General features: G+C 42.3%; 1 protein-coding gene and 1 long non-coding RNA gene across 5 annotated transcripts in view; one reads left to right on the top strand and one right to left on the bottom strand.

Moving 5' to 3' along the window:
- The window catches only part of LOC129182217 (uncharacterized), a 28,839-nt gene extending 4,305 nt beyond the window's left edge, over positions 1 to 24,534 (top strand). For all 3 annotated transcript variants that reach the window (XR_008570592.1, XR_008570593.1, XR_008570591.1), the window contains 2 exons: positions 1,061 to 1,224; positions 20,429 to 24,534. This is a non-coding gene — a long non-coding RNA (uncharacterized LOC129182217). The remainder of the gene's footprint in view (positions 1 to 1,060; positions 1,225 to 20,428) is intronic.
- On the bottom strand, positions 490 to 25,951 carry LOC129182216 (insulin-like growth factor-binding protein 4). 2 transcript variants are annotated; one of them, XM_054778024.1, is made up of 4 exons: positions 25,211 to 25,938; positions 10,875 to 11,038; positions 6,901 to 7,026; positions 490 to 4,973 (listed from the first exon to the last, which is right to left on the bottom strand). In XM_054778024.1, the coding sequence occupies exons 1-4, from the start codon at positions 25,566 to 25,568 to the stop codon at positions 4,836 to 4,838; spliced, it is 786 nt and encodes a 261-aa protein (XP_054633999.1). In that variant the 5' UTR covers positions 25,569 to 25,938; the 3' UTR covers positions 490 to 4,835. The 2 variants fall into 2 exon arrangements, with proteins under 2 accessions (XP_054633999.1, XP_054634000.1); XM_054778025.1 differs by lacking the exons at positions 490 to 4,973; positions 6,901 to 7,026 and adding exons at positions 7,076 to 8,064; positions 10,008 to 10,077 and having other exon boundaries at positions 25,211 to 25,951.
- Positions 25,952 to 25,980: the final 29 nt, after the last annotated feature.

The following is a 25,980-nucleotide window of genomic DNA, read 5'->3' as shown; positions in this document are numbered from 1 at the left end:
AGTGTGACTTTTTCTCGTTAGATTACATCTTTTTTTCTTGATATTTTGACTTTATTCTTCAGAAATTACCGCTGATTTTTACATTTTTGCTGTTGTTTTTTAAAAATGTTTTGGTGTTAAATTATATTTTTGCCGCGGCCCAATAAAAAACTAGCCACACTTTGGACACCACTGATTTAACATCACTTGTGCCTTTTATTGAAGACTCTTGTTGGTGAAGACGACGAGGAGCGACAAGGGAGGAATGCACAGGACGCCGTCTTTGCACTATGATTTTCTTGCGTTTCTCCACCTTCTTTATCAAAATCGAAACCGAATCATACAAAAACCGGGGTGAGGTTTGACTCTATTAGTAAAACACTACACACGCAGCTAACTAGCACAGTGACACTAAAATGGTGGTCACACTTTATGTTGATTTGTGTAATACAGGCGCATGATGTCTTTCAAAGTCATGACAACAGCAACAATGCAGTTTCTAAAAGGTTTTAATGAATGCATTACAATGTTTACATTTCTATTAAATAAACCATGTAACTGATCGTTTCATCGGATGCAAGTCTCGCTATCAGTTCACTGATCATTTCAGTGTTGGAATATAAATGTCCCGGTCAAGATGCATTAGATCTCTTTTCAGCCCATGCAAACATGGCGTCATGTTCCAATCGACACATTCTATTGTCAAGCGGTTACACTTCAGTGCGTCAGGGGGACAAACTGTTGATGAAATACATCGTGTATGTGGTTGCCTTTTGGCTGTTTGTTGTCTGAATGACTGTGGTGGTTTGACTCATGAGCCACAATTACAGTGGAAACATCCTCATTCTTTGTTAGAAATCTTTGGAAAATAATATTGCTATATTGTCAGTGTCTTGGTGAGCCCCTTTTTGATACTTTCACACAAGAGAGTCATGTAATTTGATGAGTTAATACTGCAACTTACTACACAAACTGTCTTACTTGGGCTTCCTGCTCTAGTTTTTTTTTTGTTGCAATATCTCTTCTGAGAGCATTGATTCCATCGCCTGTCTTAAACGACATTTTGTGTCTCACCCATCAGTTACCACATTTACCTGCTGCCTTCGGCACAAGGATACTTCCGCGTGGTGATGGGAGGACTGGGGATCGAACCAGCAACTTCCAGGTTGGCGCGACCACTCTACCACCTGAGCCATGCCGCCCCGAGTCGAGAGCTGCTCAAGTCTAGAGCAAGTACAAGTGATGGTGAATGTTCATTTATTCGTTTATGTCCCATTGTTCTGCATGTAAAATTAGAATTATTCTCCATAAAATGTCATTTGTTATTCATATTTTGGGGTGTCTCGAACAGATTAATTGGATTTACATTATTTTCTGTGGGGAAAAATTGCTTCGGTTTATATATGTTTCGTTTTTAGTCTCAACTTTTCGTCAGTCCTATCTAGTCTTTGAACGTTGAACCTCTGTAGTTCAGCTCTAGACCAGAGCAGGAACTCCAGCAGTTCATACTCAAAGATTAGATAGAACACCTCTAGCAAGATTAGATATGGCAGCTCTAGACCAGAGCATACACTTCACCTATTTACACTCAAAGGCTTTGGTCTGGAGCTGTCCTATCTAGTCTTTGAGCATGAACTGATGAAGTTCATCTCTAGACCACACATCTACACCGGTGCTCAAGAATAGGGCACATGCTTAATGACTAGATAGTACTGTCCTAGACCGGGGCTCTAGAATAGGACAGCTCTTCATCATGACCTGATGAAGTTCATGCTCAAACACTAGATAGGACAGCTCTGGACCAGAACTCAAGAATGGATAGGACAACTTGAGACCAGTGCCCTTGAATGGAGCTGTCCTATCTAGTCTTTGAGCATGACCTTCATCAGTTTATGCTAGAGCTGTCCTATCTAGTCTTTGAGCATGAACTGCATCAGTTCATACTCTGGCCTAGAGTCTTTGAGCATGAAGTGATGAAGCCTGCTCAGATGAGAGGCGAAATATCTTGTGAGACAACCTTAACAGTCCAGTTGCGATGGATTCAATGCCCCGAGAACCCTTGAGTTGTGTATTGTTATTGTAAAGACAAATGCATATGAAATCCTTTAAAATTGATACATTTTTCCACATGCGTACTATTACGTTATTAGGCTTTTAGCAATTTGACTGGAATTGTGCAAATGTTCAAAAACTAGCAAAAAAGTGCAACGATTTAGTTAGAAGCGGCTGTTATTTCCTGTCATGTATTTTTACAGCAGCATACAAGTTGGTTTCCTGCCAAGTGCTTTATCATAAAACTTTACTACACTCTCTGGTTGTGTTTGTGTCAAGCAGGGGTGGGGGTGATTCCCGCAGCTTGTTTCTGCAAATAAAATGATTGCATTAGCCAAGAGATAAGAAGTTAGCTATGCCACTAATTTGCTTTGTCACCTGTACCACAAAGCTAAGATGTGTCTGTGCATATACAGTGGTACCTCAGTTTTTGTTATTCATTTGTTCCAAAAGGTTAGATGAAAACAAAGACGTACAAAAACCAAGGCAATTTTTCCCATGGGAAATAATGTAAATCCAATTAATCGGTTCCAGACACACAAAATATCAACACAAATAAATGGTATACAGTAGATAATAATGATAGTTTTACATGCAGAAATCAATGTGAAATAATTATAAATGAGGGATGGATGGAACGTATTGTTGATGCGGACTTCCTGTACATCTTGGCGAGTTGGAATTCAATAGTGTTTCTCACATTCTTTATCAAACTGCTGGCACGCGTAACTTTCGTTGGCCCCTTTGTGGCTTATTTAGCAGTCGCACTCAATAAAAAATGCACGGACAGTGAGCAAAGGCAAACTTTTAGTGAACATTTTTATGAAAACATATAAATCATACAAAGCTAGGGCGTGTGAAAATCAAGGCAAAATTTTTGCTAAATTTTTGGACGAAAACATACGAATCATACGAAACTGGAGCATACAAAAACCAAGAGGGTATGCAAAACTCGAAGCAACATTTTTGCGAAAACTTTTGACGAAAACATAAAAAATAACACAAATCTTGGGCATACGAAACCCGAGGCAATATTTACAACAAAAACATGCGCATCATAGGAAACTGGGGTGTATAAAAACTGAGTCCAAATTTTAGCGAAATTTTTCTGATGAAAACGTGTCTCATACAAAACTCGGGTGTACAAAAATTGAGACAGTATACGAAAATATAGAGAAACTGAAGCAAAATATTGGCGAAAACCTTTGACAAAAACATACGAATCCCATGAAACTACGGCGTACAAAAACCGAGACAGTATACGAAACTCGGCGCAAAATTTTTGCAAAACCTTTTGACAAAAACATACGAATCATAGAAAACTGGGGTGTACAAAAACTGCTACAGTATACAAATCCGAGTCAAAAGTTTCGTAAAAAGTTTTGCTGAAAACATACAAATCACATGAAACTGGGGCGTAAAAACCGAGGCAAAATTTTTGCGAACATTGTTGAAGAAAACAGAAATCATATGAAATTGGGGTGCACGAAAATTGAGACAGTATACAAAAACAGGCAAAATTTTAGCAAAAATTTTGCCAAATACATACGACTCATACGAAACTGGGGCGCACTAAAACCAAGGCAAAATTTTTGCTCCGTTTTTGATGAAAACCTACAAATCGTACAAAACTGGGGCATAGGAAAACCAAGACATTATAGAAAACCCAAGGCAATTTTTTTGTGAAACCTTTTAAGAAAACATACAAATCATACGAAACTAAAGTGTACGAAAACCGAGACAGTACACAAAAACCAAGGCAAAAAGAGACCCGAAGCAAAATTTTAGCAAAAACCTTCAACAAAAACATACAAACCGTATGAAACTAGGGTGTACAAAGACTGAGGTTTGACTGTATTGACCTCAATTGGTTTTAACCCCCGCATCCTTCAGGTTTTCTGCATGGCCACCTCTGGTGTAAAGCATGTTGAATTGATATATTTTTTCCAACACTATCCAATGAAATACTCATTCAGGTATTAAAACTAAGGTACCATGTTGCAGTAGCCTATTGAAAAATTGCTTCTGGAAAGGCCCAATCAAACAATGGCCAACAAGTATACTTTGTGTGTTTTGGCCCAATCAGTAAATAGCACCAGTAAAGTTGTTAAAGAAAGGCTATACTGTATGTAGAAAAGCACAAAGCCACATAGTGTAGCTACGCCAGCTATAGGAGGCACAGTACTGGTATTTACCAGGGTTTTTCGGTCCTTTGGGACCAATGTACGAGAGACAAGTCGCTGGAAAATAGAAGAAGTTGCAGATTTATCATTTGGTGATAAAGTAAATCTTTTCTGGGCTCTCGCTTACTGATAGTTTAGTGTTTTTTAAACATTTTGACAGACTTGTTGTAAAAATGTAACCATCCGGTCATAGAAGAGGATTTTGGCGTTCAATCCTTTTTTTGTTGTTGTCATCTTCTTCGTCTTTTCAATGCTGGCTGAAGTGGACTGAACTGATTTCACTTTGCATTGTCTGGTTTGTTTCTAGACCCTCATCTACGTAATACGACATTTAGCATATTTTTACTGCCACTTGTTCAAGCACGTATTTCTACGACTACAGGTGTGAAGTTCACATAGTAGAAACAATACCTGGCAAGTGCTCAAAAGACTTTTACATACACAGAAACAAAACAACAAAAAAACTCATTTCCATTTCAAACTTGTTCCCTTTGTTGCACGAGCTCAAGTACCGTTAGCCCCAAATGACGTGAGACTGCGCGGGGATTCCACGTTTGGATCAGCTCATGAGCACCAGTAGAACTAAGCTGCTCCCGTACCCTCAACACAACCCCCTGTTTTTCAATCCCTCAGCGTCGCAGTCATTAACTGGTGGCAGTCCAGTTCCCCTCGCAGCTCCAGCGGGCCTGGAAGCCTCATGCCCGTCTTCTGATCCACACACCAGCACTTTCCTCGCTGACCGTCACGTGCAGGATGGCACTGTTGGCAGAAAGTAGAGAAATTCCTAACAATCTTCTGTATTAGCTACGGGTCACGAGTCACCGTACAGTAATCCCTCATTTATTGCGGTTAATCGGTTGCAGAGCCGACCATGATGAAGTGAATTTCCACAAAGTAGGATTCCTTATTTATAAATGGAATATTTTTGTAGTTAGAGCACAGAAAACCTGTTTACGACTTACTAAATACAGTTTTTAACATTGTTAGAGCCCTCTTGGTGTGAAATAGCACCCCTATAGTCACCAGTAGTCACTTGTAGCTTGTGCTCATGTGTGTTGCTGGAAATTTGTGAGGCAACAGTAGTATTGTGCGTGTTGTGAGATAATTCAAACCTGCAATAAAAACCTGTTGCGCTTGTGTGTCTCACCGAACATTACAGTAACATTGCTGACACCTAGTGACCTGTGTAGAATGCTACATACGCTAGCATTGCAACATCTTTGAATGCATCTTCTGAAGGCCTCATATTTGTATTTGAGTCAATTTAGCCATTTTTATGCTTGAAAATATGTAAGTTTGGTAAGGAATACATGACAATTGGCTTAAATACAGTATGCAGATTTGCAAATAATAAGCCATATTCAATCATGAATTAACATGATTTATTAATTAATATATTTTGGAGAAACCGTGATAGCGAAATTCGAAGCGCAAAATGGGATTACTGTATTATCACGTATTTATAAATTATTACTGATGTAGGTGGAATGAGACATGTTTTCAGAGGAAAAACGGGCCCTTTTTAGGAAAAAAAATGATATAATAATTTTTGGATCAATTATCTGCAAATTTGCGGCGCCGTGACTTCTGAATGTGCGGGGATCCACTGTACCACCAATTTAAATTTGACACTAAAAAAGAAAGTAGCCATCCACAGCTGAGGCGCGACAGGCAATGATATGATTTTTGACACCGACCATCTTGAATTGCATGTTATTCACAATGGTAGAGCCCTTCTTCTCACAATGGGAATAATCATTGCCACTGATAATATTAGCACCTTGGCCATCTTCGTCACATATCATTCTTGCTTATAAACAAGATGAAATCTCAGAACAAAACAGAAACCTCTCGTTGCTCCGCTGGAACTACGAACTTGTGGTAGAATAACTGTGGAATTGATTTTCTAGAGTCAATGATCAATAAAACCTTAAGTATTTCAAACTATTAACAATTTGAATCAAGTCATTGGCATTTGTGTCCAAGCTTCCCACAGTGCAAGCTCTTTAGTGGTGCACATTTTCATAGGGCCTTTAAAGGCCAGTTAACAAGCCTGCAACTCTTCCATAAAATGATCTAAGTTGTCCCCCATGACCCGAGCTTTACCTCCCAATAGTTTTTATCACAGTTTCTAACACTCAACAGATTTCTCTGAATTTCTGCAGACAGAGATACTTCGGAGTTGCACAATAAGTCAGTCATTTGAGGACTTTGCAGAGCTTTGCCTTTATCGCCACATCTCCTGCTTTGATTGCACACACAGCTCGGAGCAGCCTAATCTCTCCTTTCTCTCTGTCTCGTGTGGGTTATCTGCATAGTTGCCGAATGCTGGAAAAGCGTAATAAACTAAAAGAGACGACATCCAAAGGCTAATTGCATCCATCGTTGCAATGCAGCGCTCATTGTCCGCAGCTGGGCAGCGTGCGTTTTATACGCGTACTTCCACTTTTCATTTCTCAAAGTAAATCATTTTCCGTGTGACCTTAAAAAACAAGAACTTAGTGGTCTCAAAGGGGTGGCTACTTGGAGGGATTTTTGTTGCTCTTGCACTCACATTTAATCTGCTGCAGGCATGTTTTGTATTTTGGCTCAGATGTTGTTTGAAAGGACCTACTTCAAGTACAAACATCAGCATCTTTCTATGAGATGAATAACAGCCATGGAGCGTGTGCTTGATGCCACATACCTGTTTAGCATGAAAGTCTCCGTTCTTGTCACAGTTGGGAATGGGAATTGTGAAGAGGTCGTCATGTGTGCGGGAATTCGATGCCAATCTGTCGAGCGCTCTCTGTAGTTCAGCACGACACGGAGCCTGAAGGCGACATCATTGACAATGAGGACTGAAGTCACGCACACCGGAACCATAATGTTGACAACCAGTCTATGCCAACCAGCTCATCAAGTCCTGGTCCACCATGTTCTTAATACCGAAAAGTGCCCACTTAAATCAACATACAGTGGCCTCCAGAAGTATTGGAGTAGTAAAGTCTTTTTTTAAATTTCTGCCGTAGACTGAAAACATTTGGATTTGACGTTAAAAGATGAGCAACATTTCAGCTTTTATTTCCAGGTATTTACATCTGGATCAGATGCACAACTTTTGTTTGAACCCATTTTTCATGTGAGCAAAAGTATTGGAACATGTGACTGACAGGTGTGTTTTGCTGCGCAGGTGTGTCCTGTTACATTGCTTCTTCAGTCAATAAATACAACTGAATGTCTACACCCTGGTTCACATTGGGCAGGATAGGTTTTTCCTGTGTAGATTGTATTTAGGAAGGATGGTGTGGCGTCTGCAGGGACGCAGACTCTTTATCGGTCCGTTGTAGTGAAGAGTGAGCTGAGCTGAAAGGCAAAGCTCTCAATTTACCGGTCGATCTACGTTCCTATCCTCACCTGTGGTCATGAGCTTTGGGTAGTGATCGAAAGGACAAGATCGCGGGTCCAAGAGACCGAATTGACTTTTCTCCGTAGGGTCGCTGGGCTCTCCCTTCGAGATAAGGTGAGAAGCACTCTCATCCGGAAGACACTACGAGTAGAAGTGCTGCTCCTCTGAATCTGGTATCTGGTCAGGATGCCTCCCAAACCCCTCCCTGGGGAGGTATTCAGGGCACAGTCGACAGGTAGGAGACCTCGGGGAAGATCCAGGACACGTTGGAGAAACTATGTCTCTCACCTGGCCTGGGAACGCCTCAGGATCCGCTGGAAGGAGCTGGACAAAATAGCTGGGGAGAGAGAGCCTGCTTAGGCGGCTGCCCCTGCGACCCGACCTCGGATAAGTGGAAGAAGATGGAGGGTTGGATGGAGATTGTATTTAGAGGTGAAAAGAACATGAAATCCAGAGAGCTCTCTATGGATGAAAAAATGAGCAGCTGTGAATCTGAGAGAAGATGGAAAATCAATCATTTCCCAAACATTGGTCATAGCGACTACAACCATTTGGAATGTCCTCAAGAAGAAAGAAACCACTGGTGTACTACATAACAGACGTGGAACAGGTAGACCAAGGAACACATCTGCAACAACCTGTACAGGGCAGGAGTGAAGGTCACTATCTTCATGAACTTCGTGCACAAAAGTACAAAGGCTACAACAACAAAGCCAAACCACTTATTTGCAAGATAGGAAGGCCATGCTGGAATTTGCCAAAAAGTACAGAGATGAGCCTCAAAAATTAATCAGTCCATAAAACTTTTGTGTCTTGTACTGTAAATGCGTGGTTTGTAGCTTCTCTACCTGAGACCTGGGAGTTTGACGGTTCTGTGCAGGATCTTAGCTGTTCTCGGTATTGCGCTCTTTTGGACAGAGATGTTAGATGTTGTTCCTTCTATTTGCCAGAGCCATCCAGTCAGCTTGGGGTTTATTGTCCCCAGTGCCCCAATCAGGACTGGCAGCTCTGTAGCCTTCACACCCCATATTTTGTCTAGCTCTTCCTACTGTCCTTGTTATTTTTCCAGCTTTTTGTCTTCCTTCTCCCAGATGTTGCTCGGGATTGCTACATTTATCACCACCACTGTCTTCTGATGTTTATCCACCGCCGCTACGTCAGGCTGGTTGGCCATCACCAATTTGTTAGTCTGCATCTACTGTAGAAGTCCCACAGGATCTTGGCCTGGTTGTCCTCAACTACCTTTGGTGGTGTCTGTCATCTTGATTGTGGAACCTCCGATCCATATTTAGTATAAATGTTCCGGTACACTACTGCTGCTACCTGGTTATGCTGTTCCATGTATGCCCTTCCTGAAAGCACCTTACACCCTGTTGTGACGAGCTGCACTGTTTCTGGGGCTTCTTTGCATGGCCTACACCTGGGGTCCTTTTTGATGTGGCCAGTGATAAGTAAATTTCCACAAAGTAGGATTCCTGATTTATAAATTGAATATTTTTGTAGTTAGAGCATAGAAAACCTGTTTCAGACCTTCTAAATAAGTTTTTTAACGTCATTACGCTCTGCTTGATCTGCTGCCCTCTGCTGTCTCGTTGCAGCTCTGCAGAGGAACCCTTTACCTGCCTGTCTGGCAAGTGCAGCTGCATCTCATCGGTATTCAAGGATTCTTTAGCCATGCTGTGTCTAGCCACTTCCTTGGCAAATTCTTGTTCAACCTTTTCCAGCGTTGAGCATGCTCTGTTCCTTCATGCCAGGTTACAAGATGCTAGTATTTATCTTTTGCCATTATTCCCCGCTGCCATCTGTTGACAGTAAGTTGTTGAGCGTTTGTAGTCTTTTCCCTATTTGCTACTTTGTCTTTGTGTTTGTACTTTGTTAGGTTCCCCGTGACCTTTTGTCACCGGCATCCTTTGTTGTACTTTGCTTTTTCTCTTTTGTGAGCTCCTTCTGATGTCATTAAATTATCCTTTTTTAATACTACTCCTTTTTGTGTCTGCTCTGGGGTGGAAACCCCTGGCAACCGTACCAATTAGAACCCCGTAGACGTGAACTAACACCCATAGTCACCTTCACACTAGCATTACCCAATATAGTAGACATAATAACAGAAATTAAGACATACAAGATGTAAATAAGACCTAATGTAGCCTCCAACCAGTCCAGATTATACCCCGCCTCTCGCCCAAAGCCAGCTAGGATAGGCTTAGCCATACCCCGCGACTCTAGTGAGGACAGGTGGCCTAGAAAATAGATGGATGTATAATGTAGACTCATACAGATAGACTCACCCATAGACTATGGTTTGTTTCATTTATATAGTAATAATATTAAGGTACTTTATAATTCTAACATTACATTACAATTACACACACACACACACATAGTTCTTACACACACCCACTAACCTGTGAAAATACTGCATGATGATGATGATGATGATGATGCTACTTTAGATAGGAGTGCCCAGGCCTTTGTCTGTGAATGGGTGAGTACAGTATGTCTTATACTTGTATTTGTATTTTTGTCCATTTAGCCATTTTTATGCTTGAAAATGCTTAATTTAGGCCACAAACATGTAACATTTGCTTAAATATGCATATTTTTGACTTATAATAGGCTGAAGTCGACCACATAACTGCAAGGAACCACGATATGATTTTTAATTGAATATATTTGGAAAAACGGTGATAGCGTGAAGCTGTGAAAGTTCAAGCAGGAATTGGTGAGGGACGACTATATAGTATTTTTTTACAGACTTAGTATATAAGCTGTACTGCAGCAAGCCACTAAAGTCCAGAGTCTTGCAGGAGTCCAAATTTAAAACTCCAGAACCGCCCCACCCATCAATAATGAGAGGCTGCGGGGGGATGGACTGTGTCAGCGTTGTGCTGTTTTGTCTGAAAGTGCCTCCACAGCTTATATTTCTTCAAAACAGCGTTTACTTTGTCACAAAATAAACACTTTTGATTCCCTACTGCAGTTTTGGTAAGAGCATATTTTGCAGTCCGGTCGCTGTTAAAAGGTCCATGTTCCGTGTTTACTTTTCTGCTGTCTTCTTCTACTGCTGCTTCATTGTGACACATACACCTCACTGTTACCCCCTGCAGAGCGGAGGAAGTACTGCATGGACGAGCACTAGATGGACTGCATTGCATTATTTGGGTGACGTTTGGCTGGCTGCATGACAGGCGGCTGACTGAGGGCCCCTGGTTTATAAAAAAGTCATTTGTCGTATGACCTGCAGCTCTTAATATTTGTATAGTTTCTCTCACCAGTGCTGCCTTGGCTTCCTCCCTCGCCATGTTGCTTCTCTGATTTGTGGATTTTGGTGGGTGTCGTGCCAGGGTCTTCTGTATGCACCATTTGTCTTGCGGGCTGCACCGGATGTTGCTGTTGTTGGGATGCTCAGGGACGATTTCATCCTGCTGCTCCATCACTAAAAACAATGACAAGTAGACAGAAGTGAAACAATAATACACAAAAGCCATTCATATTTAGGGTGTATGTGGGGAAAGGTATTTTCATCTCCTGGGCTTCCAAAAATCCCATATATGTTTCTAAAAAAGCATTCTTCCTGTCAGGGTAGGGTTGTTGTGCCACAGTCACCTCTGTGGAGTTGTGCAGCCCTGCAGACAGCCAGCTGCTTCCTGAGGAAATGCCACCTCCCTCTTCATCTTCCATCCCTCCAGATGGAGGTCGTTAAAGGGTATTTGCACTGTCATAAGTGGGCACTGCTGTGTGTGTGTGTGTGTGTGTGTGCACATGCTGCATTTCACCTGTGTCTTGTGAAACTTGGCAGGGTTTTTTCCCTCCAGCTTATTACCTGTGGCATTTTATAGACTGGCACTGGAATCAAAGCAGGCTCAGCTATTAAAGCTCTGCTGACTACACAAAGGCACTGCCAGGCATCCAATTAAACACTGCCGGCACACAGACTACAGGGGATGGTTCTGTTTCCTGATTAACTGGTTACATGCTGATTGCACCTTGAATTGTTTTTAAACAAATGTATGGCATCTTCATTTTTGCCCTGGGGGTGTAACAGTACGATGAGGGCAACACGGGGGCAAACACGCAACAACGTCCAAATGCTTTGTTTGGAGCATTAGGACCCAGTCGGACACCACATATGATTCAGGCCTTTGAAAAGAGGCCTTTTTTCACAGAAATCACATCTCCTTCACCCCAAGTTGTTAACCATTTATAAATACAGTCAAACTTGTCTTAGCGGCCACCTTTATAGAACGGCCACCTGCCTATAGCAGCCACTGAAAAAGCCCCCGCAGCAAATGTCCATGTCATAGACCCTGTGTATAGCAGTCACCTGTCCAACGCGGCCAGCGGCCACCCTTTTTGTCTCCCTTGGTCAATATCTGACCGCATATAGCAGCCAAATTACCGACTCAAATAGAAGCTTCATGCACGAAAAAGTTTTGTTTTTCAATCAATGAAGCCGTCATGTGTAGACTTTAATTACTGAGTCCTAGCTCAGTCACAATCATTCACAAGATCCACACAAACTGTCAGTTGTTCCACATAAAAAAGCCGTCTTCTTTTGAGCTTGCTATTTCCTGGTCAAACAGGTAACTTTAAGAGCATTTGCACCAAAACATTACCGCAAAGTAGGCTGGGAACAGGACATGCTCCCAGCGACGCTACAATAAAAAAAAAAAAAACATACGCTAGCACGCATGCGGCAGCGGGAGCAAAACTGAGTTCGGTTGTACTTAATTGAAGTATTTTAGAATGTACTCACGTTATTTTTCATCAATCCTCATCCACAAATCCATCAAAGTCCTCATCTTCTGTATTCGACACAAACAAAGCCGTCTTCTTTTCCGTTCGCTACTAGTCTGTTAACTTGTCAGTGTTATTCAGCTCCGAAGCAAAGAAGGAAACTTCTCCTGTTGCTTCTGCCAACTTTATTTATTGAACGCGGCCACCAGACAGCAGCTCAGAACACACACACATCTCTCAGCATCGTCTCTCCTTCCTGCTTGCCCACAAGGCAAAGGTTAAACAAGCCCCACTACATAGCTGTCCAGCCAATGCCTGTAAGAAATGACACCGTTTATTTCCTGGTGTGCACTCGTCAATACTGTAATGCCGCTTGTTGTGGGGAAGGAGAGACTCACGTCGCCGATGCACTTTAATGGCTTTATTAACATCGGAGAACACTGCAGGACTTTACATCCACGCCAACATAAACACACTTCCCAACTCTCTCCAAACTCACAGCTAGCACTGAGCTTAGCTCTCCTGCTCGGGACGCCCACCGTCACTTCCCGTCACTTCCTGATGAACTAAAGCTGTAATGACACTCTGCCGTATAAAAAGTAAAATATTAAAAACAAGCGTAAGACATTACTAGCACAGCTTTGTTCTGTGGGTGGTGGATATATTCTATCAGTTATTATTAAGCCTCTAGCTTCCTTTTAGTAAGTAAAAACCTTGGCTATGATTGCACTACATTGTCATGTAGACCTACAAAGTACACTTGGAAGAACAAGAGGTGAATAAATGTATTGCAACTGATGTGAAACTGATGAGGGGTAGGATTAAATAAGCTTTGCTTCTTCCCACTCCTTTTTGGACATGCAAAATTGTGAATTGTACTATGTGATGTGCTACTGTTTGACTGCATGTTCAGGATGAATTAAAACCATGAACCATGAACCATGATAATAACAAGCCTAGTAGTGCTGTACAACTTTTATCCGCAGTCCGCAGTGACCTCTACTGGTCAACATTATTATTATTATTATTTTTCCCTCTTTTTTTTTCCTGTACTGGTCAACATTCAAACTGGACGCCAACCTGTCTATAGAGGCCACCTGTCTATAGCGGCCACTTTTGCATACTCCCTCTAGTGGCCGCTATAGACAAGTTTGACTGTATGTGATAATACAGTTCATGCAAATATATAGCAAACATGCACCACGGGTAGAAAAGCCCACAAACTTGACATATTTCTGACTTTATGCTTCACTGATAACAGTTTTTCATCAAGCGTTGAGATTTTGCCACTTTTTTTGGCGGTCCTTGAACGCACCATAGTTGCAGCGAGATGCATGAACGTGAAACTATCAAAATACATGAATTCATAAATCATGCTGTGTTGTGTTTGAATACAGACTATTATTAGTCCAAAAATACATATATTTAAGCGCATTTGATGTGTTTCTCACCTCCTACCGGTCAGACGTGCATCCCAAGCAGATGATCAAGCCACCTCATCGGGCTCTGCTCAATGCAGAGATTCTCCCGGATGGCAGTGCTTTTGTACCAGCGATCTTGTCCGTTTTGTCACTACTCAAAGCTCATGACTAGACGTGATATGGGTAAGGGGGGGGGTATTAATCACACAATCAATGAAAATGAACTCAATAATTTTTCCTACAACAACGGCATGAATAGAGTGAGCCCTTTTATCAGTCATACAGTCTCTTTGCCTCGATGGGTGGCGGCGGGGCCGCTAGCATACACACAGAAGTGAGTGCAGTAATGTTGTAGAAATGACATGAGTAGATTGCAATACATTGTCTGTGTGTTAAAATCTCTCCTCGTTGATCCAATCTGGTGTATCGTCTCGTGAAGCGAGGGCTCACATCAGCACAGTATCGACAAACCCCACGCCGACGTTGCAGTCAGCTGTCCTCGCCCTTTCGTGTCAAGTAATGAGATTTTCCAAACTTAAGCGTCTATCTCGGCGTGTCTGGAGAGGAAATGTGTCTTTTCTGTTTATTTTCAGTCTTTAATCTTCACTCATCAGCACTTCCTACCACGAGAGCCAACATTGTTTCAGCTGTTTCCTTCATCCAAACGTCTTCTTTCCCCTCTTTCGTCTGTTCACACTTTTCTGATTGCGTGCACTCTCACTGAAAAAGGAGCAGCGTGATTTGGGAGTGTGTCAGGGGGGAGATATCTTGTTTGTTGCTTCTGATGCCGTTTTTGGAGGGAAAGTCATTACTTCTTGATGGCGCTTCCTTTCATTTGGATAATGAGATCTTGCCCCCCCCCGCTGCTATTGAAATGGCATGATATAATGATGTGCTTTTATGCTCATTCTATGGGCAACAACGGCCAGATTTTGCATCAAGTTGCTTTCAGGTCAAGTCACCAGATGTTCTCGAATAGTTGAGTGTTTGCTGATATCCACGAGCACGTAAACGGTTGGGTGGGGCGTGTCTCTACGCAGCTCTCAGCGAATGGTAGTGGTCAAGGGTGGGGGGCTGGAGCCGACCATCGACCCCCGACCAATCGCAAACAGAGCAGGGGTGGTTGGCGGAGGATGAGGCTCTTTAGCCAAGAGGAGAAGAATGCAGATTTATCCTGTACACAAGATTTGTGGTGTATTTTATGAAAAGAAACGTACAATAGTACCCCACTGGGATCCCACTTCATTGTCAAAAACCTTTCACTCATTTACAGTCTGCCTGTGTGCAGTAATGAAAGGATGGAAGGGCCACTTTGACCTTTTGGAAAGCAAGTACGACACGTTGATATGCTAAGACGTTACCCATCTCCTGTGCCGCTTAATCCTCGTTAGGGTCACGGGGGTGTGGGGGCGCCTATCCCAGCTGGGTACACCCCGGACTGGTCGCCAGCCAATTGCTAAGAAGTTTTATACAGTCAAGAAATGTCAAGAAAAAACCTGCACCTCAGCTTTGTGGTATCGGTGAAAAACGTATTTAATTGTTAGTAGTTCCCATTTTTGCTGTTGTTTTTTTAATCTTCCAAATATTTCAACTTTATTTTGTTTCGTTTATTTTTCATAATATAAAAAAGTGTGTTTTCATTAATATTTAAAATTACACTGTTTACACTTTGTTCTCGTAAAATTACGACTTTTTCTCTTAATATTTTGACTTTATTCTTGTAAAATTACTGCTGATTTTTCCATTTTTTCTGCTGTTTTGTTTTTGTTGTTGTTTAGTTAGATTCTAGTTTTAGAATGTGCCGCAGGCCAATAAATAAAGCACAGTGGGCCGCGGGACATGTATCCAGTAATCCCTCACCACTTCAGGCTTCAAATTTTGCGGGTTCGCTCTATCACCGTTTTTAAAAAATATATTCATGAATAAGTCATTGCTGTTTTGTGGTTGATTCATCCAAAAATATGTATATTTGAGCAAATTTTACATAAAATTGAGACTTTTATTCTTGTTTGTCGTTTTTCACTTAATATTTTCACTTTATTCTCATAAATTACAGTTTTTTTTCCATTTCTGCTGTTGTTTTTTTGTTTTTTTCTTTTGCAACTATTAAACTTTCTTCTTTTCTTTTCCTCCCGTAAGTAGGACTTTATTCCCCTTAATATTTTGACTGTATTCTCGTAATATTAGAACCTCATTTTCCCCAAATTACAACTTTATTTGTTTATTTCTCATAATATTACAACTTTTATTACAACTTTTTCTTTAATATTTCAATTTTATGCTACTAAAATGACGCTATGTTTTCCCAATATTACAACGTTATTCTTGTAAAATGACAACTTTTTCTCTGAATGTTTTGACTTTACTGTTGTAGCAAGACTGCTGCTTTTCACATTTTTTCTGTTGTTTTCCTGTTGTTGAGTTTTCTTGTTAAATTATATTTTTAGAATGTACTGCGGTCCAATTAAAAAAAAAAACGTGGGCTGCAAATGGCCCCCCTGGGCCGCACTTTGGACGCCCCTGAAGTAATCCCTCGCCACTTTGCACTTTGGATTTTGCGGTTTCACTAATAAATCATTTTCATCATCATCATCAGTTGTAATTATTGGTAAAAAAATATTCATATTTAAGCAAACTTTACAGATTTTGTGCCTATATTAAGTATTTTCAAGCATAAAAATGGCTAAATGAAGTAAAATACCAATATAAGGCATTCAGAAGACGCATTCAATATTTTTAGAACGAACGGGCCAATGAAAAGGCAGGCGCAGGCTGCACATACCCCCCCGAGCCGCACCTTGGACAGCCCTGGCCTACATAGTTTGAGAGATATGTGACACAGGAGAGCAGAGGCCAAAGGTCAGCGTGTGTTTGTTCTCAGGCCTGCCAGACACTTGCCTGACATGTGACATTGAGAACCAAACTATTGATTTCAAACCAAGATGGCTAAAGTGCTGAAGATTTGCTCTGTGAAGTTCTAACTTTGGCATTTGTGAATTGGACGTATTTTAGAGTGGAGGGTTTGCGATAAAGGGTTAAAAAAACATGATAGTGAGTGCAGGAGGTTCTGTGAGAAGGTCTCGATGGCGTCTGAAGCTTGGAAAGCTTGGTTTCATCTTGCGTTCTTTCCCTCACTGCACTGAAATAACTAAGCAAATTCCTTCTAGCCAATCTTCCACTTCTGAATGTTTCTCCCACCTGTTCCTTCCTTTTCTCTCAAGCTTGCTTTTTCCTGGCTGTCCTTTTTCTGCATTCTGCTTTTGTTCCAAAGCATGACTCAACGTATTGTTGACATATTTTGAAGCCGTAACACCGCTTTGAACGGCATGAATGCATGCATTTAGAATTGCCATAAAAACATCAGCGGCCGCTAGACGGCCTCCGGCGTGCTTCAAATACGATGTGGTTTGCTTTGGACTCTTTCTTTGCTTCCCTTCAGTGTGGTCCAAGTTCATCCTGGTTTCCTCTTCAAAGAACCTCATTCCAGCTCTGCGAGGACTTTTGAAGACGTTGTGGTGAGCCGTCTGCATTTATATGAAGGTGTTTCTTCCTTTCAGACTGAGACCACTGGTATGTCACGCAAACACTTGGCCGCGGAACACAGTCCCATCAACTCTCCAATTATTTCTCTGGCTTTAAAAAGGGCTGCAACTCCTGAATAGCCAATGCCTTGTTTTTGCTGAACCTTAAATTCAAGTTGAAAAGAATTGACACATCCATTGTGGCGTAGACAAAACGACATACGTGATGTAATTGTCTATACTGTACATTTCAACCACGATGCTTAAATGCTTCAGATCATCAAACTGATTTAGATATTAGTCAACAACAACACAACTGAACACAAAATGCAGGTTTTAAATGGAAGTTTGTATTATAAAGGGATTATTGCACGTTGTGACTGGAATTAGGCAAGCAGTGTGGATTATGTAGACCTGGCTTGGAGAAATGCCTCCTCACGCCTCGAGCGCTAGCCTGACGACCAGGCTAAAGGCTAAACCATGACTCCGAGTCCATCTGTTCATGGATCATCTTACGATATCATTCATTAGTGGTGAGTAGTGATACGTTTCATACTTTGAATGTGCTTTGGAGGCGGAGGAGCAAGTCATGTGTCAAAGATGTCTCAATTATGTCAGTTTTTTTTCATGGGTTTTTTTTGTGCTGGTTGTATGTATTCAACGAGTTTTGTAGCACAATTATTTTTGGGGGTTGTTGCACAGCACAGCGTTCACATGTTTTCCACACTTTCTTAAAAAGAGCAGAAATGTTTTCTCTCAACACCGGTTGCCGGCCAAACCTCACGATGTGGAACGATCCTAGTCTGTGTTCTGTAGAAGGCTGGTGAAACATGCCAGTTCACGCTACTATTTATCAGTCAAAAACACAACATGACATCGACGGCAAATCCCAAAAGGCAAGGAACCCACTGCTCGGAACACGTCCCATCCGACTGATGTGAAAACAGATACGCAGGTGTATAATGTGTTTGTAGTCAGGAAGCCACACAGAGCAGGGCAGGGATGCTTTATTTTGTAGGGGTGCAATACAGTACAAAACATCTGAAAAGAATTAGGAGGCACATGCCGTCGTCGCTTAGGCCTCTTTTCAACTTGTTTTTGAAGCTGAACATGAATGATTTGTAGTACATGAGTTGTAGAAGTTGTGCTCGAATGCTGAAGCTGTACTGAAATGTGGGATGAATGTTGAACTGTCCTAAAACGTGACGAATGATGATCCATTCATCAGCTCAGATCAAACCAGCAACCATCAGGTGGGTAGACGACCATTCTACCGCCTGAGCCATGCCACCGTGCGCAGCATCAGCGGAATGTTGCATGCAAAGAAAATATTGAATTTTTAGAAAAGTCCTGATCGGAATTTGACAAGTTGCAATTTAGTAATGGGGAATGTTGTTGAAATGTATCAATATGTTGGCCAGCAACCCTCGAGTTAGGGGGACAACCAGCAGGGGGCACCGTTTCATTTGTCTACTTGTTTTGAAACAGTGGAATTTGAAATGTTGGAAAGTAAAAATGCAGACTGAATGATGAAATGTGTAACCAAGTTGAACGATGACAGTGGCATCGAGAAGCGAGCTAGCGACCATCAGGTTGGCAAACAATCACCCTGCCTCCCGTATCACCCCGTCCAAAAGCACAATGACTGTACATTTTTCCTCACAACCTTTCACGAGCTAATGGTGAAATGGCTATTCAAGAGCTAACCGTGGAGAAATCGGATCAACGAAAGAGAGATTTCAGAGCAACAAGGGGAGATTTCAGATCACAGGAGACAACAAGCCAAAAAAGAAAGATCCATAGACAGACGTACATTTTTATCCATAAACAGAACACAGCATTTCTTAGGAGTACCAGTGCCAGGAATTTTTTAAAAATCATCAAAGGAAGAGAAGGAACAGATCAAATGAAGAGCGTGCATGAGTCAGCACAAAGCACATGCATGAATGATTGTGACTGGGCTCCACATAAAACTCAAGCCATGATTAATCCCCAGAAGGGGAGAACCAGATGAACCGGATGTTGTCTTGACAAAGCAACTGGTGGCTGACTTGTTGCGATCGGAAGAGGTGGACGTGGATGGAAACATGGAAACACGGAAACATGCAATGGATGGGAGAAATACCAACGCCACACCTAAAAATATTCCTTAAGTTCACGTGTGGAGTGAAGAAGCCAAGACATGAAGGAATTAAAGATCATATCAGCTGCAGATGGAATACACAACGTTGGTAAAGTCATTTTTCTACATTCAAGAACAGCGAAGGTTTGCTGAACAAGAGACTCTGGATTTGCAAACCTTCCACTTCACCGACTGAACAAGAGTTAAAACAGAACAAGAGGTCGGGCAATGTACTGATATGACCCGTTTAACAAACAGTAAAAGCATATGTTTTTATTTATCTATTTTTTACAAGGTGCAGTGAGGAAGCAGAATGAAGGAATGAAGTCGATCAGAACAGGAGGGGGGTTGCTTTTCCACTACTTAACAAAGAGGAAGCAGTTTGTGAGGACGAGAGGACATACATGACATCACCATGCTTGGAAATACTGTAGTTTGCTGCATACCTCAACGGTCAATACTACCACCAAATAGTTTCTTATTTTATATAGAAACTAGATGAAGCCCTTTCAGTGCAAATTGTGTGGAACTGAAGATCAAACTAGCAAGTTGGTTTTCATTGAACTTAAATAAAACTAAAGTCATGCTATTTGGCAACTGCAGAAACTAAACTCAAATGCAAATAAATAAAGATGTGGTGTAGACATCTACATTTTTAAGCACGTTTGGAATAAACTAGATGATGACCATTATGACTACGTACATGAATTTGGGGCAGGATTGAAGTAACGTTACTACTGCATGAGTAAAGGGTAGGATTAAATAAACTCTCCTTCTTCTTGCTCCTTTTCAGACATGTTGAATTGTGCAATAGTGATCATGTGTTCCTTGTAATTTTGTCAAGCCTGATTGAGATCAAATAAAACATTAGCATGAAGTTATTGATTTATTTTTCTTCTGCTGAGGCCTTAAGTCAGCTATGCAATTAAAGTGCACTTTGATAAACGTCTCAAGCTTTCCGGAATGTGCGTATAATTTATGTTTGTCTCGATTGTAACTTTTTCCCCCCCATATTGTTTTTGTAGCGAGCTGATACGTCCGCGCCTGACCTCCTGTCTCCTGGGGAGTCACTGTGTTCCTGAGAGTTCAGTGTTGGATTGTTTGTGGATCTCTCGGCTCCAGCAGCGGAAGGGGGTCCAATTGTACCAAAAGACGGCAAGTAGCTGATCACACTTACTTCACCATAAGAGACACAGCTGTGCAAATGCACTGCACAACCCAAAGTAAGCAAATGCTTATGAAACCGCCAATCAATATCAAGAGAATACACCCAAGTGGTAATCAAATTAACGCTATCTTCTTCCATGCTGTCCTCAGCCACGACCTCTGAACCTATGTGGAAATATGGGTGGTCCTTGGTTTACCAGGAAACGCTCCTAGGAATTCATTCAAAACGCAATTTTGGTTCGTAAACACGAGACTCGCCCGAGAAGTACTGTCGTTACGGCGTAAGAGCTCCATCGGTAGAATACACGCGTGTGGCTTGCCCACACAGCCGCGCTGAGGAAGAATAACATCGCTTACTAGTTCACGTTTTACACTTGGTTATGTATCCCAAACGGCGGTGCGGCAAAGAAAAGGAAAGCCATCACCACTGAAGAAATGAACGTCATAAAAAGCTCCGAGAGAGGACAGACGCTCTTTTAGATCAAGATGATTGACTGCTATTGAGCTGGTGCACTGTTACAAGGAGATGTGGGATGGGAAGACGAGCCTGGGACAACATTTTAAGATGGCACAAAGTCATGCAAGACAACCACAGCGATAAAAGTATTATTACTCTTGTATGTCCTTCTTCCACTTCACTGTACTTGTACTTTTCATGTGTTCTGTGTACCGTGTGAGTGACCTAGGAGTTCATTCAGGGTCACACTCAAACCAGACTTCCATCACAGCCAAAGAGACGAACCCGAGGACCACCTGTATCACAACATAACACCCGTGAAGACCCAGTAGAAATGTTGGACCAGATGCCAACACACACAACGCTCCGAGGAATGACGGACTTTGAAAGAGAGGCGATGCAGTCACACATCTGTTTGGAACGTTAGTCCTGGAAAGCAGATGGGCTTGGAAATTGGTGGCTATACAAATTGGGTGGAATTTATGAACTGATGGTCAGCATGTGAAGGAGAGAAACGTGTTGCTTTGAAAGGTGTAGAACAAACCCTTGATTATGGGATGCCGTGACCTGCTTCTATCCATACCTGTCAACACTCCTTTGGCCTTCTTTCCCCTCGCCTTCTCCTTGAAACATGTTTCCATAAATTTGCCGTATTTTAACTTTGATCCAAAAAGAATAAAAGAAAGAGCCCGCTGTAGAATTTCCCTTATTTTCTGGAAAAGTTCCCCGACAGCCTTACAGTACCTCGGATTTCGTTTGTGTTCCAAAAGGTCAGACATATTTTTAATAACGTAAATGCAATGATCCGTTCCAGGCACTGAACCACCGAGGGCCGCACACTGAAAAATCAAAAGCTGTTTTTTTTTAAAACCAACCCAAACAAAATATTCCATACAATGTATATATATATATATACTGCATATACATATATTTACACATATAAAATATATGTATTCATTTTATCAGTGATAATAATATTATTATTCTTTTGAACTGTTTCTCCTTGCATTACTTGTTGACTGTTTTTTTTTTATTTTACAAATATATCAACGTTCTACAGTCTACGTTTTGTTCTAATACTAATATGACTTATCCATCCATTTTCTATACCGCTTCTCCTCATTAGGGTCGTGTGGGCATGCTGGAGCCTATCCCAGCTGACTTCGGGCAACAGGCGGGGTACAACCTGGACTGCTGTCCAGCCAATCGCAAAGCGGCATAGAAAATGGATGGATGGATGGATAATATGATTATTATTCTCATAATATTTTGACTTTATTATCATAACATTATCGCATTCACCCAACCTCATTTTCCTAAAATTTCAACTTCATTCTTTGTTTGGTTTGTTTCTTACATTACAACTTTTTTCCTGTAATATTTCAACTTTATGCGTTTTTTTTCTGTTAATATAATGACTTTACTACCTTAATGTTTTGTCTTTATTCTTGTCAAATTACTGCTTTTTTCCATTTTTGCTGTTGCTTTTTTTAAATGTTATTGATTAATCGTATTTTTAGAATGTGCCAAAGGCCAGTAAAATAGCAGTCGCCCCCGGGCCACACTTTGGACACCCCTGCGCTAAAACTATGAAGAAAAATCAATTTTATGTAGAAACCAGATGAACCAATTTCAGTAGAAAGTGCGTGTGAATGCTGAAATGAAATGTGTTTCAATGCGTTCAGCGACTGAGGATGGAACCAGCAACCACCAGGGTGGGAGACGATCACTCTCTGACCTGAGACATGCCGCCATGCACAGAATAAGCACAATGTTAGGATTCATTTGAAATGTAAGAATCATTGAGCCTGCATGTCCTCAATGAACTGAACATTTCCATGTTGCTTTGGTCTGAAGTGGTTCACAAGTGAGGGGTGGTTAGCAGGGGGAAAATGGAAACGTTTGAATGTAAAAATGCAGACAAAATGTTAAAATGCATAAATAAGTCGAATTATTACGGTGGGATCGGGGACTGAACGAGGGTTGGGAAACAACCACTTCTTAACCGATTCAAAGCAAACCGATGTCAAAATGTTTCATTCATTCCGGGCACGTTGGCTATCTAGCAGGTCTTTAAAATTCTTACATTTGCTGTAATTTTATCATTTCTTTGACAATTTTGTCATTGAAAATGAATGGCCAAGTTATTTGGCAACCCCTTCTGGTGGAAAAAAACATGTAGCATTTTCCGTTACTGTGACGTTCTACTTATACTGAGGGGGGGGGCGTGGCTCAGAAGGCAGAGTGGCCGTTTCCAAACCTGATTGGTTGCTGGTTCCATCCTCAGTCGGTGAATCGGTTTCAGCGCATTTCTAGGATATTTCAACATTTGGCTCCGGCATTCACACGCGATGGTTGCTGGTTCAATCGGCAGTCTGGAATCATTCAACTTACTGATATAGTTCAACATTCAGTCTGCATTTTGGCTGTCCAACATTTCAAATCCTGCCGCTTTTTTTGTCCGCTGAACAGGACAAACAGGACAAAATTCCCACACTTCCCGTAATTCGATATTTTCGGTGACATGTTTTTCCATTGAAAATTAACGGACAAATTAATTTTCCGTTGAACATTAGATGAAAGATTGCACTTGGCATGGCTCAGGGCGTAGAGTGGTCGTCCCCCAGCCTGATGGTTGCTGGTTCCATCCTGAACACGCAATTTCTGCTGAATTTGCTTCATCAAGAATTCCTTTTCTACCGGTAAAACTAGAATTGTTCTACTTTAAGAGTGTCGTGTTAATATTTTGGGGTGTCTGGAACAGATTCATTGGGTTTACATTGCTTCTGATGGAAACAAACTGGTTTTAGAGGGACTTTGTGGAACACATCAATCAGGAAAACTGTATTGTTGACAGGTATGCTTCTATCACAGAATTGTATTGTTTTCTTCTTCTACTTGCAACCAGCGTGTTAGCTAGCAGGAGCGAGAAAGTGTCAGACGCATGTGTTCAATAATGCATCAAGGAGACTCCAGTTGCTTGTTCTTCCTCCCATGCTTTTTGTGTTGTTGTTGACTGTCTCTCTCTGCTGCCGTGATTTACACAAACCATTCCTGAGCTGCTGCCCAGAAGAACTGATTTACAGTGTATCAGGCACAGCTTTGTTATGACAGGCTCCAAGGGTAAGGAAAAGCATGGAGCCTCGCAGAACAAAGTAGTCAGATTACAGGACATCAAAAAGTGAACTTTTGAACTCGGCAAACGACGCCTTGCCCTTTAGGATAGAGGTCAACCCTCCTTGTGTATAATATCCCACTCAAGTTCAATTTGCCATTTCTGCAGAGAGATCTGGGAAGTGCTTTTTTTATTTTCATACTCCAACAGCTTTCCTCTCCTTTCTGATTCCATTTAGTCACGCTATGTGCCGGCTAACCTATGCTGGCCGTGCACTGAGAGCAGAAGGCTCTCATTTCAGCTCTGGCAGAAAGAGTGCCGATGAGCTCATCCTCCTGCAGGAGCTGGATGCGGTGGGCGATGCACTCCAAGGCTTGTTAGGGCTTCGAGGTGGGGAGCGGGGGGGCAGTGGAAACAGATGCTGCACTGGAGATGAGTGTCCTGGGAGTTTTATAATGACTGATCCAACTCTTTGTTGTTCTGGCTGGAGCTGAGCGCCTGCACCTTTTACCAGTCCGTCAGAGGGGATGGTCTGGCTCCAATAAAAGTACGTGACACTCAATAACAATTGCCTCGCACGGAATAATGGAAATGGACGTCACGCAGTTTGTTAAGAGCAGAGGACCACAAACAGTAGAGACTATTACGTCAGGAGAAGGCATTAAAGTCCGCTGCGCTGGGGCCGGGTTTGTAGATAAGACCCTGCCTAAAACTGCAACAGCAGATACAAACAGACGGAAATTTAGACGGGAGGAAAGAAAAAACAGCGACTGACATACTGATTGCATCGCCTCCATTACAGTGCTGCTTGTATTGCACACTCACGAGCACCAGCATGCTTCTCACCTGGTTCCTTCAAATTCCAGCGTATTTCAGCACAAACGAAGGCCAAAAGGAGCGCAGTGTGCAGTCTTGAGTGGTAAGTGATCCTCATGCATACACGCCCCCCCCAACTATGACCTGCAGCAGGGCCCCTTTTCCCAGCAACAGGGGGTCTGCGCGAGTAGGTATCGCTACAATCAGTAAAGGTAAACCCCATTCTTACTTGGGATCGTCCCATCAGCTTACCTGAGTTTTCCTCCACCTCTCTCTCGTCGGTGCACACGCCCTGGCCGTGCATGAGCGAGTGCAGCGGCCTCTCGATGCCCCGCGGCGGGTAGCAGCGCAGGCCGGTGCCACAACGTGGCGAGTAGACGCCACAGTGCGCCCCTTTCGAGAGGGCACACGTGGGGCAGCAGCCGCAGCCAGGCTCTCGCACCGTCTCCTCGCAGTCGTCCGGCAGTTGACAGCTGGCCAGCCTCTCCTCGGAACACACCGGGCACCGGATGGCCTGGTCGGACAAGCACAGCGCCGCCAGCGTCAGAGTTGAGAGAGCCCACAGGCCCCAACGGGATGGAGCGGCCGCCACGCCGCCACCACGCACCATGGCAGCACCTGGACGCAATCCTTTACACGGATCTACGGTCCCGTTACGCCTCTTTGTTCAGAGTGGTGTGCACGGTTTCTTTATCACTTCAACCGCAGATTGGAGAGCAACAGTGGGGGTCTGAGAGAAACGCTTTGTCCAGGATGGTCTTTGGTATTTTCAATTGCAGGGACACAATGCCTCGTCTGTACTGACTCAGTGGAACATGGCTCTCAGTCTGCTTCGCTGAGGGAGAAAATTAATATCCACTTGAGTCTTGAGTCTTGTTGCCGAAGCGCCCCAAAAACCAGGTGTAGAAAGTGTCCGCTCAGTGAAGAACAGCGGCAGACTCTGCTGTTGCTGGCGTGCAGTGCAAAGAATGGCTCAAGTTGAGTGGCTCTCTTTGGACTTTATACTGGCCGCTGGACACGCC

Source organism: Dunckerocampus dactyliophorus, chromosome 6 (genome assembly GCF_027744805.1).
Source record: "Dunckerocampus dactyliophorus isolate RoL2022-P2 chromosome 6, RoL_Ddac_1.1, whole genome shotgun sequence".
NCBI classification, from domain to species: Eukaryota; Metazoa; Chordata; class Actinopteri; order Syngnathiformes; family Syngnathidae; genus Dunckerocampus; species Dunckerocampus dactyliophorus.
Note: the sequence above shows the minus strand (reverse complement) of the source record. Positions and strands in the feature narration are given on the sequence as shown.

What these genes read in the sequence shown, in the direction of transcription:
- LOC129182216 (XM_054778024.1), bottom strand. Translation starts at nt 25,568, where the DNA reads ATGGTGCGTGGTGGCGGCGTGGCGGCCGCTCCATCCCGTTGGGGCCTG. An exon ending in AGAGGTGGAGGAAAACTCAG is followed by an intron (nt 11,039 to 25,210) that starts GTAAGCTGATGG and finishes CATTGTTTTTAG; the next exon opens with TGATGGAGCAGCAGGATGAA. An exon ending in GAGACTTTCATGCTAAACAG is followed by an intron (nt 4,974 to 6,900) that starts GTATGTGGCATC and finishes TTCTGCCAACAG; the next exon opens with TGCCATCCTGCACGTGACGG.